The sequence below is a fragment of the Camelus dromedarius genome, chromosome 5, assembly GCF_036321535.1.
Source record: "Camelus dromedarius isolate mCamDro1 chromosome 5, mCamDro1.pat, whole genome shotgun sequence".
NCBI classification, from domain to species: domain Eukaryota; kingdom Metazoa; phylum Chordata; class Mammalia; order Artiodactyla; family Camelidae; genus Camelus; species Camelus dromedarius.
This window is the reverse complement of record NC_087440.1, coordinates 53,422,079-53,435,483: the sequence shown is the minus strand read 5'-3', so window position 1 is coordinate 53,435,483 and position 13,405 is coordinate 53,422,079. Positions and strand designations below refer to the sequence as shown.

The 13,405-nt window shown below is 40.6% G+C and overlaps 1 protein-coding gene and 1 long non-coding RNA gene across 8 annotated transcripts in view; one reads left to right on the top strand and one right to left on the bottom strand.

The window, feature by feature from the left end:
• DDHD1 (DDHD domain containing 1) overlaps window positions 1-3,695 on the top strand; it is a 70,608-nt gene extending 66,913 nt beyond the window's left edge. For all 7 annotated transcript variants that reach the window (XM_031453753.2, XM_031453752.2, XM_031453751.2 and 4 more), the window contains one exon: window positions 1,128-3,695. In XM_031453753.2, coding sequence (XP_031309613.1) covers window positions 1,128-1,309 — 182 coding nt within the window. In that variant the 3' untranslated portion in view covers window positions 1,310-3,695. The remainder of the gene's footprint in view (window positions 1-1,127) is intronic.
• A 110-nt stretch (window positions 3,696-3,805) lies between these two features.
• Window positions 3,806-6,360, bottom strand: LOC135321307 (uncharacterized). Its single transcript, XR_010380968.1, has 3 exons — window positions 6,293-6,360; window positions 5,764-5,874; window positions 3,806-4,128 (listed from the first exon to the last, which is right to left on the bottom strand). It is a non-coding gene; the product is annotated as an uncharacterized LOC135321307 (long non-coding RNA).
• Between the last annotated feature and the right edge of the window lie 7,045 nt (window positions 6,361-13,405).

The window sequence follows — 13,405 nt, the reverse complement described above, 5'->3', positions numbered from 1 at the left end:
AGCTAAACATTTATATGAGATCATTTTCTAAAGCGATGTGATTTCCTGCATGTGATTACCATATTCCCAGTGTACAAGCAAAACCCAACTTTTTCTCCAACCTCCTTAATTTTTGCTAGTTTTTACTTTTCAGATCCACTGGCACTCTGGGCAAAGAACAGACTTAGTGTCTGAACGGTAGTGGTTTGGGTGCTTTTTAAAAGTTTTTAAGACCCTTCAAAATACTGTATGGCTCATTGACAACTTTAAAGGAGTTCACGAAGATGAAATTGCCATTTTTCTAAGTGTTTTAAGGATTTATGAGATGAACTGATATCAGTCTTCTTATAGCCTTGATTTTTAAGGTGGTTTTTCTGTAGCAGGTATTTCGAGGACTTTCTCTGTGTTTTAGAAATAGAAATCACTGAATTGTTTGAGGACAGCATTGCTATAAAATGAAATCCTTCCTCTCAAGGATCAACATTGTTCCTTCCAGTGTAATTTTCCCAGCCACCTAGTGGATTCTTTTATTGAACAGACATTGAATGAGCACGTGTTATGTCCCAGGTGCACGTTAGGCCCTGCTGATTGAATGGAGGCTAGGCTGTGTCGTGGCTGCCTTTGAGGAATTCAGCCAAGTGGGAAAGGAAACATTCCAGGACTGCAGTAGATGTTATCTTCCAACATGTCCCCACTGAGACAGCTGACGGGTAGGGCCTTGCCAATGAAGGAGCCTTTGAGTGACGTGCTGCATTCTTACAGGCATTATTGCTTGTAAGCCTGGCCCGTGATTCTGTGAGAAGGCTGTTTTCCTTATTTTACAGATTAGGCACAAAGATTAAATGGGAAAGCCAGGATTTGAGCCCGGTTTCTTTACTACAAATATACTATGATACCAAGCAAGATTTTTGTTTCTCTGCTTCATTGTTGCATATTGACCTGAGCACACAAGGAGAAAACTCACCAGATAGAATTCTGAGCTGCTGAGCCTCTTGAGTGTTCTCTCCCGTAAGATTAGTGGAAAGTCACTTCTTAAAAAATAGTAATCAATTCTATTAGGTAAATTTTTATTCTCAACTCTAGTAAGTCTGTATAGAACTGGTCTTATTGTAACATCTATTCACTTGTTTGACTTCTTTCCTTTCTAGTGGAACTGGATCACAGAATTGATTTCGAGCTCAGAGAAGGCCTTGTGGAGAGCCGCTACTGGTCAGCCGTCACGTCGCATACTGCCTATTGGTCGTCCTTGGATGTTGCCCTCTTTCTTTTAACCTTCATGTACAAACACGAGCATGATAATAATGCAAAACCCAATTTAGATCCAATCTGAACTCTTGAAGGACATTAATGGCCCAAAGCTGATTTTTTTTCTGTTAAAATATGTGTGTCAAGATATGGACGTTTCAGGTTTAAGTATGTTTCAGTTTTGTTTAGGGCAAGAAATATTTGAATTTAAAAGCACTTTATTTTATTTAAAAAAAAACATATGTTAAGTCCAAAATAAGTAATTTACAATTTTCATCATTTTAATTATGAGTCCGACAGAGCCCCCTACAGAAATCAAGCAAGACCTGGAAGTAAGGAAGGTTTGGGTGGACTGCAAAGTTGTAAATCACAGTCTCACTTCTCCCAAATATAAAGGCATCTTAATGGGTTGAATCTAATGTGTTAACCAAAATATGTTCTAAATCTAAAATGGTGAAGGTCCAGGGTATTCTGTGTAAAGATCACGAGGTGGTATCATTGTTTTAGATTTTTGTGAAAGCTTCCATTTCCACAGTTCCTTTGAAACTTGAGTATAAGAGATTTAAAATGTCTTGAATTAAACTTGTTGAGAAAAACTAATGCTAGAAAAGAAGCAACATTTGAACTACTGTATTTATAATTTATTATCTCGGACTAATCACTTTATGTCAATGTATGAAACATGACATTTTTTTAAATGTTTCTTTTGAGTGATTTAAGAACCACATTTGTTTTCTATAGTGTGAAGACCCTTTTTTCTCAGAACTCCATCTTTGTACTCTTCAGATGAATATATAGACACTGTGGCATACTTTCAGTATTTTTTTTCATTAAAAACATGTAGTTTCACACAAAATAACACTAGTTCAATTATTTTTGAAAAAAGTGAACTTTTTTATTATGTCACGTAACCTCAGAGAAAGCTAAAGTTTTCTAACTTTGACATGAAGTACCCCATAATAGGTACATTTAATTAACTACTAGAAAATTAGTAAACTTCTTTGGAGTAGGGAGTATGACAACTATTTAAAATATATTAGCATCTATGTGCCAAGCAATTACCATATTAAAGGGGGATGGAGTGCCACTAACAAATTTTATTTGTAAGTGTTTTAAGAAATCGCAATTGAGACACAGGCACAATAGCAATAGTTCAGGATTGAGGCGTTGGAAGAGTTTTCTTAGCTGTAGTTTTTTTCCACAGTGCTTTTCATCTGAGGAGCTCAAAGTGCTTTAAGATTCAATAATGTATGTAGTAACTCCTTGAGGTAAGTAAGTAAGTGTTATTCTCATGTTACTTGTTAATACACTAAGGCACCAAAACATTTAAAGTGCCTTGAATTAGATTACAGAGCAAGTCAGAAGAACTCAGATTGAAGACAGGCCATATTCTTTTAGATGCTGTTCATTGACTAATAATTCACATGTGACCTCTTATTTTTCAAACAGTAATAACAGAAGCAAGTTGCAGTTCTTAATTTGGAGAAATGACTGTGAAGCCAGTACTTTACCCTCCTAGTCATATACATTCCTGGGTTCTCACACAAAGGAGTTACTTCGAGGGGGTCAGTAACCATCGCTGCCACAACCACCCCTCACTTTCGAGTGGCTTCCACTAGGTTCCACTGAAGGTGCTGTCTTTGCTTATCTTAGCTTCCCCATGATCACTGTCAAACTGGAAGCATAGTGGGTCAGTCACACATCTCATTCCTTTCTTTATAAGATACTAAAATCTTTGGCTTAGTTGTAGGTTCTGCTCAGCACTGTCAGTCCTCTGTTTTGGCCTTTCATTGAATTTGCACAACATAAAGCACTCATTTTTTGTGCTTAAAAAGATCCCAAGGCTCCATGCCCAAATATGTGACTCACTAAGAAACCCTTGCTATAAAAGGTTTTGATGCGGTCCTAGCAAAGCTGAAGCTGTGTCTTTCAAATTTAGAGATTCCTGTGAACTCAGGTCATTTTCATACCCTGTTTATTTTGTAGGTCTGTTCTCATGTCTCCTATGACTATCTCATCAAAGGTACTTGAGCATGTGTTGCTGTGGGTGGTATGACACTCATAAAAAGAAATACTTTCCCATGGCTATAGGAATATGTCACCTTCCCTTTTTTTTCATATTGAGGAAAAAGATCAAATTTAACCACGTGGAAGTTACTTGAATTCTTGAAAAGAACAACATCCAAAACCCCCTTTACAAAATGAAACATTCTGGATTATTGGACCTAGTTTTATTTTTAGCTCATTTCGTCAATAGAGATGGTGACTTTGATTTTGCAGTACTCTTGCTTCCATGTCTCTGCATGTTATCATGGAATGTACTATACTCAAGTAATATACAGAGTATGTGTAATTCTAGCTTGATTTAGAAGCTAAGTCAGTTACTGAGTAACATTTTGCAACTTTATTCCAGCAAGCACTAAATTGGCCAAAAAGTTCTGTTTTTGATACCATTAAAATTTTATTCTCTATTTTGTGTACATGCTATGATGATTCTTCTGAGTATTGGTCAGATCGTTCAAACAACTTTAATCCAGTTAGGTTCCCAAGGGTTATTTAAATTTAGAATAAGAATGTTTTGTTCTTAACTTTATTTTCAGTAGTAATTATGCTTATGTTATAATCCCGTGTTGCAGCATTTTAGAACATAATTACAAATACCCTCAGTTTCCCAATAACGACTTTGTATTGAAGCAAGCCTTAAGAATCTTAAGTTTTACTTCCATTAAATGCATCTGTCAGCTTTGGAAATTCTCACACTGAACATGTTCTGTAGAAGCCCTCAGACAGTGACATGTAAACTTCATCCTCATTCTCATTTTCCCTCTTTTGTTTCCTTGTTGGGGACTGGAGTGTTGTGGTCTACACGGCATTTAGCACACTGTATCCTGGCTTTGCCTTCCCCTGAAGAGTAGACAGAGGGAAAGAAACCATCAGTGGAATGTCAGAGCCAATTCCACCCCTCCTCCCAGTGATGGCACTTGAGCCCCTTAAAGTGGAGTCAGACCAAACCCAGAGAGGTCACCATAAGGACTACCATAGAGGAAAAAATAATTAAATTGCTTTCTGATTAATTAGGTTTGTTAACATTTCTATCTCCTCAGCTGTAATGAATAAGGCACTTGGACACGAGAAAACTAATCAGAGTGTATATCTTACAATTGTTTTTGAATAATCTTTTGTTAGCATGGAAACGGGGCTAAAAAAGAAATGTGATAATTAAAGAAAGGTCAAGGCAGAGCTGGAAAGAGGATGTAGCAATCATTTACTGGAGAAAGAACTAGAATTTAACCAAACAGTCTGAGTGTTAACAGTTGAATTCTGTGGTTATTCTCAAGCATCTCTTATCCAGATTCTGCTGTCATCCCTGCGCCTCAAACCTCTGCCAGGAATCAGATGGTACTCTGGCTGAATTTAAAACACATGCATTAAATATTTTTATGGTTAGGTATGGGCAATATACACAATTTCCTAATGTTTTATAATAATTTACCTACATAGGAAAACTACGGCTATATCTACAGCAGACTTGGCAAAGAGGCACCCCCACTGCACTCTCAACCCCTAGGATGGGTCTAGGAAGGCTGTACAACTCACTCTGTCTCCCTACAGTCTCTTTTTGCATTAGTTGAGGGGGAAGGAAGTTGCCAAGGAAATATTTATAGTTTTGAGCTGGAAGCAGTGTGCAGAATGGCAGGATATAAAACTTCATCTCAAAGGTCTCATTTAGTGAACGTTGGTGCCAGCAGGATAACCGCCTGGGTTATGTGCAGCCTGTTTAGTCTTCATTGGATGTTTGTGATAATTTTCAAAGGATCCTAAAATTTCTGGGTTTGTGCAGATTTTAGAGGTCAGCTAGTCCACTGCTGTTTTAGTTTCATGTGAGCTTGTTTAAATAGCATAAAGGTCATGAAAAGTAAAGTGCGGGGTGGCATGTTTGGTTCAGCCCAAAGACTGAAAGACTACACAGCAGCAGAAGAGGGAAGTTGATGGAGTCTCTATAGAAAGATATTAACGATAGAATTCTAAAGCTAGACGAGGTATAGAGAGCATCATTTTCCAAAACATGTTCTGCAGATCGTTCAAAAAATAAGTTTGGGAAATACCAAATTTAGGAGATTCCTTTACAGCAGGACTTCAGGGGACTTCAGTGCATTAAATGCATCGTGAATCTCTCCGGTGCTGTGAGGGTGGAAGATGGGGGTGGTTTCCAGACTCATTTAACCAGACTTTCTTTATATGAATATACTTAGAGAAATACTGTCACATTTAATTCCTGTATTTTACAGAGATTTACCCCTTCATTTTACTAGTGACCGCTCCTACCGTGTAAGATCATGTGGCCAGCCAATGGCAGAGTCCAAATTAGGACCTAGTCCCCGGATTCTCAGCTTTTGTCTTATGCCATACTGCCTGTTTCACCCGTTTCCTTCCCATAATACGCAGGGAGCACCTAAAGGGCAGAAACTCCCTGTCTCTGGTCGTGTGTACGTCTTCCCATCCCCTCCCCCAGCCCTCTAGTGTAACCTGATGCGTTACAAGCTGCAAGCTCTTGAAGGGTGTCTGTAGGCTTGAGAGTTCCCCGATTGGTCCCCTTTGTTCCCAGGCGTACAGGGCAGGACAGACTTCCTTTCTTGTCTCAGATTCAAACTACCCAGGATAAAGAAAAGCAAAAAAATGAAAAAAAATTAAATTTAAAAAATGCACAGGAAGCACTGTGTTAGTTTTCCACTCTGTTGACAAAGGCAAACTTGGTAGGGAAACAAGTTGCACAGTGTTAAATAATGTTTAATATTCCTTTTGTTTCCTTTCCATATTGTACATGTTGCCCTTTATCAGTTCACAAGTACGGCCCTTCTAAAACTGTTCCAACATTGGTTAACTAATACACATTTCTAAATGTAAGTACTATGTGGAGAATAGAAGAAGAGTTTTTGCTGGTATGTATGTGTGTTTTCCCCCCAAACAGTCTCTTGGCAGATAGGATGAGCTTTTCCCCTGCCTTTGTGTTTGAATAGGGGTGGGAGTTCGCTTAGTATTGTCTGTTACCTTACGGTTTTTCACTTACGTGTAACAGGGTGCGACTTCCTTCCTTCCCACTACAGTGTCAGGATGTGTTCGGAAGCTATTCTTCAGGGAGATTACATCTGACCTGTTGGAGTAAGACAAGAAACAAGTATGTTAATACTTCACCTCTAATGCCCTCTCCTGGAAGACATCAAGTATCTATGGGTGTCATTCATACCTTCCCTTGACTACACCCACACCCGCTGCCATCTCCTTGGTCTCTGAAAATATTTGATTCCCTGTGAGCTTTGTGAGAGAAAGGTATAACCATTTTTTGGTTCTAAGGCTGTGGTGGTAAATCCAAACTCTGCCAGTAAGAGTCTGGGGAGTTTTTTGCTTTTTGCTTGTAGGTACATTTCTCAGAGGCGAAACACTATGACGCCCTTGAGAACCTTACATTGTTTCCTTTCTGTTAGCTTCTGTCACCTCTTCTTGTGTTCACCCTCCCGGCAGTACTAAGTACTGCCAGTGACTGCAGTAACAACTCATAGAAGAGGGCCCCTTTCTTTTTCCTTTCCTGTGTCACCTCTCATTTTCAATAGTCAAGGCAGATTAGCTTTCTCAGAAAGGTCGATTTTACTGAAGCCTTTTTCCTGTTTTATCTCTGCAGTGATCAGCTTGGATGGCAAAAAAAAAAACACGTAACTTTCATTTTAGAATTGTCCAATTTTGATTTTTCTCGTTTGGAACTAGTGGATGCACGTTTAATCATTTCAAGGAAGGGAGGTAAATGCTGTTCTCCCCTGGATTACACTGTTTCTCTGGCTGAACTGATCCATTCATTAGCTCACTCACCGAAAGCAAGTAATTGTGCCCTGTGGCAAACAACCTCAGCGAGTGGGCTTTCTAAGCGTTCTTGGGAACGCAGTCCTGATCTTTGTTTATGGTAATCCAAAAAGTTTACGAAGAGTGAAAGTATTTACCTGTTCACGAGCAGTGGCCACCACACCACACACTAGGAGGGTTGGTGGCCCCTGTGACACACTGGCTCCCTCAAACATGAGAGGATAAAGTACAAGTATAGGAAGAGATGGGCATGTTCTGATTTTGTAGAGTACCCTCCATTCACATTTGTTGATCCAGGGTTCAAGAGATGACCACAGTTTTCAAGCTTTTAGGCTAATCTGAATACATGATAACTGATAGAAAATTAACTCCAAGAACCCGTGAAAACTGGGACCAACAACTACTACATTTCCACTTAACTTCCCATTTCCTCACCCTTTGGTTGGTGCCAGACTGACTGAAAAGTAGGGTTTTAGGTGTATGTTGTAAGAATCCAAAATTCCAGTGCTGGACAGAAGTAATTCCCTCAAACGGTATTGACTTTAGATTGAGAACTAAATGGCCAGGATGTAGGGACTGCATTTAGCTTTGAGATGGGACAGTGTGTGAACTGGAAAAAGAAAAGGCAAAGGCGGGGAAGGAAAGAGACTTGGTGCATGGTCATGGAAGTCTGACAGCTTAGACCTTTCATCTTCTGAGAAAGGTGGGTGAGAGGGTGGCATGGCTCTGATCACAACTTTTCCTCAACTGAAGCCCTGTGATGGCGCCATTTGTCAATGGAGGCTCCCTACAACCCAGCCCAGCCTAACTCTCAGGCCTGGTCTCTGATACGTATCTTCAGTATTTCTGTCACAGCAAACTACACACCATTCACCTAAGAGGACAAGCATCTTAGTTACTGTAGTGGTTCCCTGTTGGTTTTGTCTACTCAACATCCTATTTCTCCTCCTCTGGTGTCCTCTCCTCCCCATCTCCTTATGAAGTACTGTCCTTGCGCTGCCTATGGTTCTAAGTTGCTAATCCTATAAAAGTCTTGCAACCTTTCCCACCCTTGGTTAAAATTATTTTGTTTCATAAGAGTCCCTGTTATTAACACAGCACTGTCTGTACCATGGCCAGGCAATGGGTACATGTCTCAGGTCAGACCGTATTTCCCGCCTCATGAGCCACAGGGATTAGCCCAGAGTTAGGCACGTGCCCCAGACTAGAGGCCTTCCATAGGATTTACCTGTAAGCACAGATAGTCTTCTGTGGCTATTAAATACAGTCTGGTGGCACGTGGTGTGATGTGAGCGTGCAACCACCTGCAGTCAGACTCCACCCCTTCCTCCTGCAGCATGGGTGATGTCCATGTGCTGTGGGAGAGAGGGAAGCAGGCACACAGGAGCAGAGCCAAGGGCCCTGGAGAACTGAAGCAGACGCCACTTCCGCATTTCCCCATTCCACTTTCCTTGTATTTGCTCACGCAGCTTTGAGATGGGTTTCTGCCTCTTGGATCCAGAAGAGTTCAGATTAGTCATTTGACCAAATATAATCCTCACATCCTTCTGTCTCTGAGGACTTCTGAAGACTCTCCTCCATCCTCTGGTTGAAATTAATAACTGTGAGTCCCTGTCACAGTCCATTTGGGCTGCTGTAGCAAAAATACCATGAGCCGGGTGGCTTACAAACAGTGAACACGCCTCTCAGCTCTGGAGGCCGAGGAGCCCAAGATCATGGCACTGGCAGTTTCAGTGTCTGGTGAGAGTCCATGTCCTCACTGAGCACCGACTTCTCACTGCAGCCCCACACGAAGAAGGGACAGAAGAGACAAGGGAGCTCTCAGGGTCTCTTTTATAAGGGGGCTACTCCCATTCGTGAGGGCTCTACCTTCATGACCTAATCACCTCCCAAAGGCCTCGCCTCTAAACACTAGCTCATTGGAGACTAGGTCTCAGCATACGAATTTAGGAGAGACATATTCAGTCCATAGCACTCCCTTTAATAATGTGTGCCTCAATAGTTGCATGGATTTCATCTTGCCTTGATTTGGGGTTTGATTACCTATGTCTTTTTCATTTGTTTACAAGCTCTTGAAAGGTAGAGAATGTACCTTAATCATCGGACCCTCCATAGGGCACCACATTGTAGGGGTTTAAATTTAATGACTCATACTCTACCAGGCTCTATTCTAACTGCTAGGAATAACCATGAATTTATAAATATAAAAATCCTTGCTTTCATGGTGTATACATTCTAGTAGGAAAATTATGTGACCAAAATTCCTGGAAATTACAGAGTTGGGAGAGGCCCTGAGAAAAAACAAACTACCTGGAACCAAGGGGCTTCGACAGAAGGGATTTGGCTTTTTCCACAACCAAAGAAAGCAAAGTCAATAGTTCCTATAATGCAGAAGAAGAGTGGGATGTGTATGTCAGGGTGGACTTGAAACTAGAACTTGGGTATACTTTATTAAAAGACTTGTATTTAACTGTATCTAACAAAAATACTGAACTAGATTTTGCTAACTTCTCCCCAACTTTTACCCCATAGTGACTCAGTGGTGTTTCCTATGGAGACCAGAAAGTATCTCCTCCTTGCCATATGCTGTTCCCCAGACTCATACGCTGTTCCCCAAACATAACAGTGCATGTTCACATCTCTCCACCTTTGCACGTGCTGTCCCCTCACCCTAGGACATGTTCTACTTTTTTCCCATTTATTGAACTTCCAGTTAGTTTGAAGTCAGTAATCACTGCCTTAGGATTAGGAGAAGGAACTTTCCAGTGCTCTCCCAGTTCCTTCCACCTGCAGAGTGTTTTCTCTCTATACCAGACAGTCATTTGCAGTTGACACTCAGCAGCTGAAACATAAGGAAGAGAAAAGCAAAGGAGGAAAAGACGGGCTTAATGGGAAATGGTAGTTGGTCAATTAATTTGCTTTTGTGAGAGACGTTGGAAAGTTCTGTTGTGTTTTGTTTATATAGAAGGGGATGTATTCCAAGTTTCATGTAAATAGCTATCAGCTTTGGGACCACAGATTTTTAGGAGGGTGAGGAGCACCAGTTTATACCTATAGGTAAACGCACAAAGTTTGGTGTCAGTCCTTACACAAAGCTTTTGCCTCTGATGCGTGACCAACCACATGCAGTACTAAGGATGACGTGTGTGGGGACGGGATGCCGCAGACTGGCCAAGGGGAGGGGCTACTCCCACAGGAAAGGATCCTCAAAGTGACGTAGGCGGTGGGAACAGCTGAGGCATCATGTTTGGGGCTGTCTGACTCCTCAGAGTAGCCCCAAGATGGAGAACATTCCAGTTTGACACATCAAAGCCTGGGAATTTTTCTCAGCTAGATCTAGGGCTGTAAAGATTTGCTCCCTCCACCTATCTTGAAGGTTTCTCTGCTCATTTTTTCTCCTTTCAGCTGTAAGAAGACTTAAGGATACGTCTGTATGCATAAGAGTGGAACCTCCCTAGCTTGCCGAATTTATTAAGTCCTCAATCGTGCGACTTCTATTACAAGCATTGTTAACATTTACCAGTTTGCTCTCTCCCTGGCGCTGTCCCAGGTGCTCTAGGTGTGTTCCCTCACTGAAAATTCACGATGCCCTCCTGAGGTAAACAGAGTTGTCAGGCCTTATTTTTCAACAAGGAAGTCAGGACACGGACGATTTAGGTAACCAGACCCCGGTCACGCAGCTACAGGATGATAGTGGAGCTGCGGTGTGTGGGCGCGCTCCCCCAGCGATGCGTCGGAGAACGTTCAAGAAGGGCCTCCGGACCAGACTCCATGTCACTATCTGTAGGTAAGAGCCTGAGGATTGTAACTCAGCCAAAATTCTAGCTTTCTTCCCTGCTTGAGGTCTCGGTGGCTGGTAAAAATTAGCCACAGGGCTCGAAAGTAGGATAAAAATGAGCACATTTCCCTAGAAGAGTAAACCAAGGTGATCACACCCTGTTTTGCCTCCCTCAAGGCTCTGGGCTGATGACTGACATCTTGACAGGTGAGCTGCCTGATGAGGATAGCCTTATCTGTATTCCTTTCAGTATGTGCTGCAGGTAAATATTCTCACCCAGGAATAAAATAATCCTGGGAATGGTCAATTCACATTCCCTAGGTTTAAGAAGGCTGAAGATATCCTGTTTTGCAATCTGTTATAATCATCCTGGAACCACATTTTTAATGGCATGAACTCATGTGCAGAATTCAGACGATGAAATCTTTCAGACAGTTCCCTAGAACTTCCACATACATGTATAAAGGCACTCAGAGTCTCAGCCCTACAGAGGTCCCTAAGGAACTATAAATCTTAAATGAAAACTGTCATCAAAAGGAACTAGAATTCCCTTTAAATCATGTTTTGCATTTCCCTAAGAGGTTTGGCAGACTCAGATGTCCACTTACCTAAGATCTGCTGAGTCCTCTAACCGCAGAATTTAAGAATACTACGGCAAATTTCAAGACCCGGGAGCATGGTCATGTTTGTAAAAAGTATTCTTCACACGACTTATTTCACACAAATTCTATTAATATAAGGAGAGTCATGAAACGTGTCACATCATTTTCTTAGACTTGAAAATGCTCTCCTAGCCTTATAGGCCGTTTACCTAGTTTGCTGTAAGAATTTACCTTTGCTTCCCATTTTGCCTCACCTTTCATTAATTTCTCATGTATAAATAGCTAATATTTATGATCTAAGAAGTTGCCTTTATAATGGGAATAAAAGGCAAGTGATACATGCTACCATCTCTCTGTCGCCATTCTCTCTTCAGAGAGGTCTAATTGCATCATTTTGGCAACACTGTTAATGCTCAACAAACCAGTGAGATCATTGAATCAAACAACAATCCCATTCACAGCTCATCTTTATACTTTATTAACTAGGTTTTACAGCCGGGTCTCTGCCTTAATAATTAAACATTTCGTCATCCATGTGCCTTTAACTCCATTGCTTAAAACTTGCCCCACGTTTTCGCTTTTCGCCTTTGTCCTACTCTTTGGTATGTCACTAAACAGGCTGAGCATTCAGTAAACTGTATGCTATTCAAATTCTTGCATAACATTCTAGTTGAGAACACAGTAGTCTTTTTGTTGCAGAGGGACGGGCTAAAGAACGTTCTCATTTATGCTGTGAGCAAGATATGTGTATCATACTGCTATACATGTTTTAAATATTTTACATGAATCAGCTCTTAATTACACACGATATTGAGAAAAGTGCGGACTAAAACAAAATGATGAAAACAGTACTTGGAAATGTAATCCAAAAATATACTCAGATATATGTCAACACATATTTGTCTCCTAATTAATTCAGTAACTAATGTAGGCTCTTTCTCAGCTCTCCCCACGTTAGTTACACCAGGGTGATGGGAGGAAATGCCCAGGTTACTGCAGATAAGCAACTGGTTTCCAAGTCTTGGCTGACCTTTAGCGAGTGGCCATTTGGCAACGGTGGCATTAAAGACAGCTTTTAAGTATATTAGATATTTATTTTAAAACTTGATAGTCCTCTAGCTGGAACACCAGTGTGCCCAGGTAGGCAACTCGGTAGTATTCACAGTAAAACATTCTTTCTCAGGATCTTTGCCTTCCATAATCAATTCACACACTGCCCTTCCTGTTTGCACCCTGGTGCCAGGGCTTCCTGAGAACATCAGTAGAGAATTTACTTACAGCAGTGGTTTATCTAAAATTTATAGTCTAAAGCCCTTTGGGCAGACAAATGCCATTGATCCCAATGTAACATTCAGGAAGTCACTGATCCAAGTACCATATTCAGCAAATTCCCAGGCATGACCAAACTTGCTGGAAAACCAAAAAGGGAAAATCTGGGAAGCAGGCCAAGATCCTGGGTGTCATTGTACAGCATTCAAGCCAACTCTGGTTTCAAAATCCTTTTAAGATTGTTACTCCATGATTGGAATGCATTCCACAGTACTTGGCCACAGATCATTACACAAGAAATAGACTGCAGATTTGTGCTTCCATACTGAAGGCTTTTTGCCATAGGAAAATTTAATTGTTGGTAGAAAGATTTGTTTTTGAATTTTCTTAAAATCTACTGGTGAAGCATTACTAAATAGTAGATATAAAACTGAGTTAATATTTTCTATCAAATATAATCTTGGACTAATCTCTTATTCTATCTTCTCTGCCTATTTCCAAAGATGCTGTGAAGAATTAACAAGAAAACATTTTATTTAAGACATTGTTATAAGCACAAGGAAGACATTATTCAAAAGATATGGACAAGAAATGCTAAGCCTTCAATGATAAGCTTTAACAAGTGAGTAATAGTATCCCTAAATAATCTACTGATGTGATGGAACCTCAGTAAAAATGC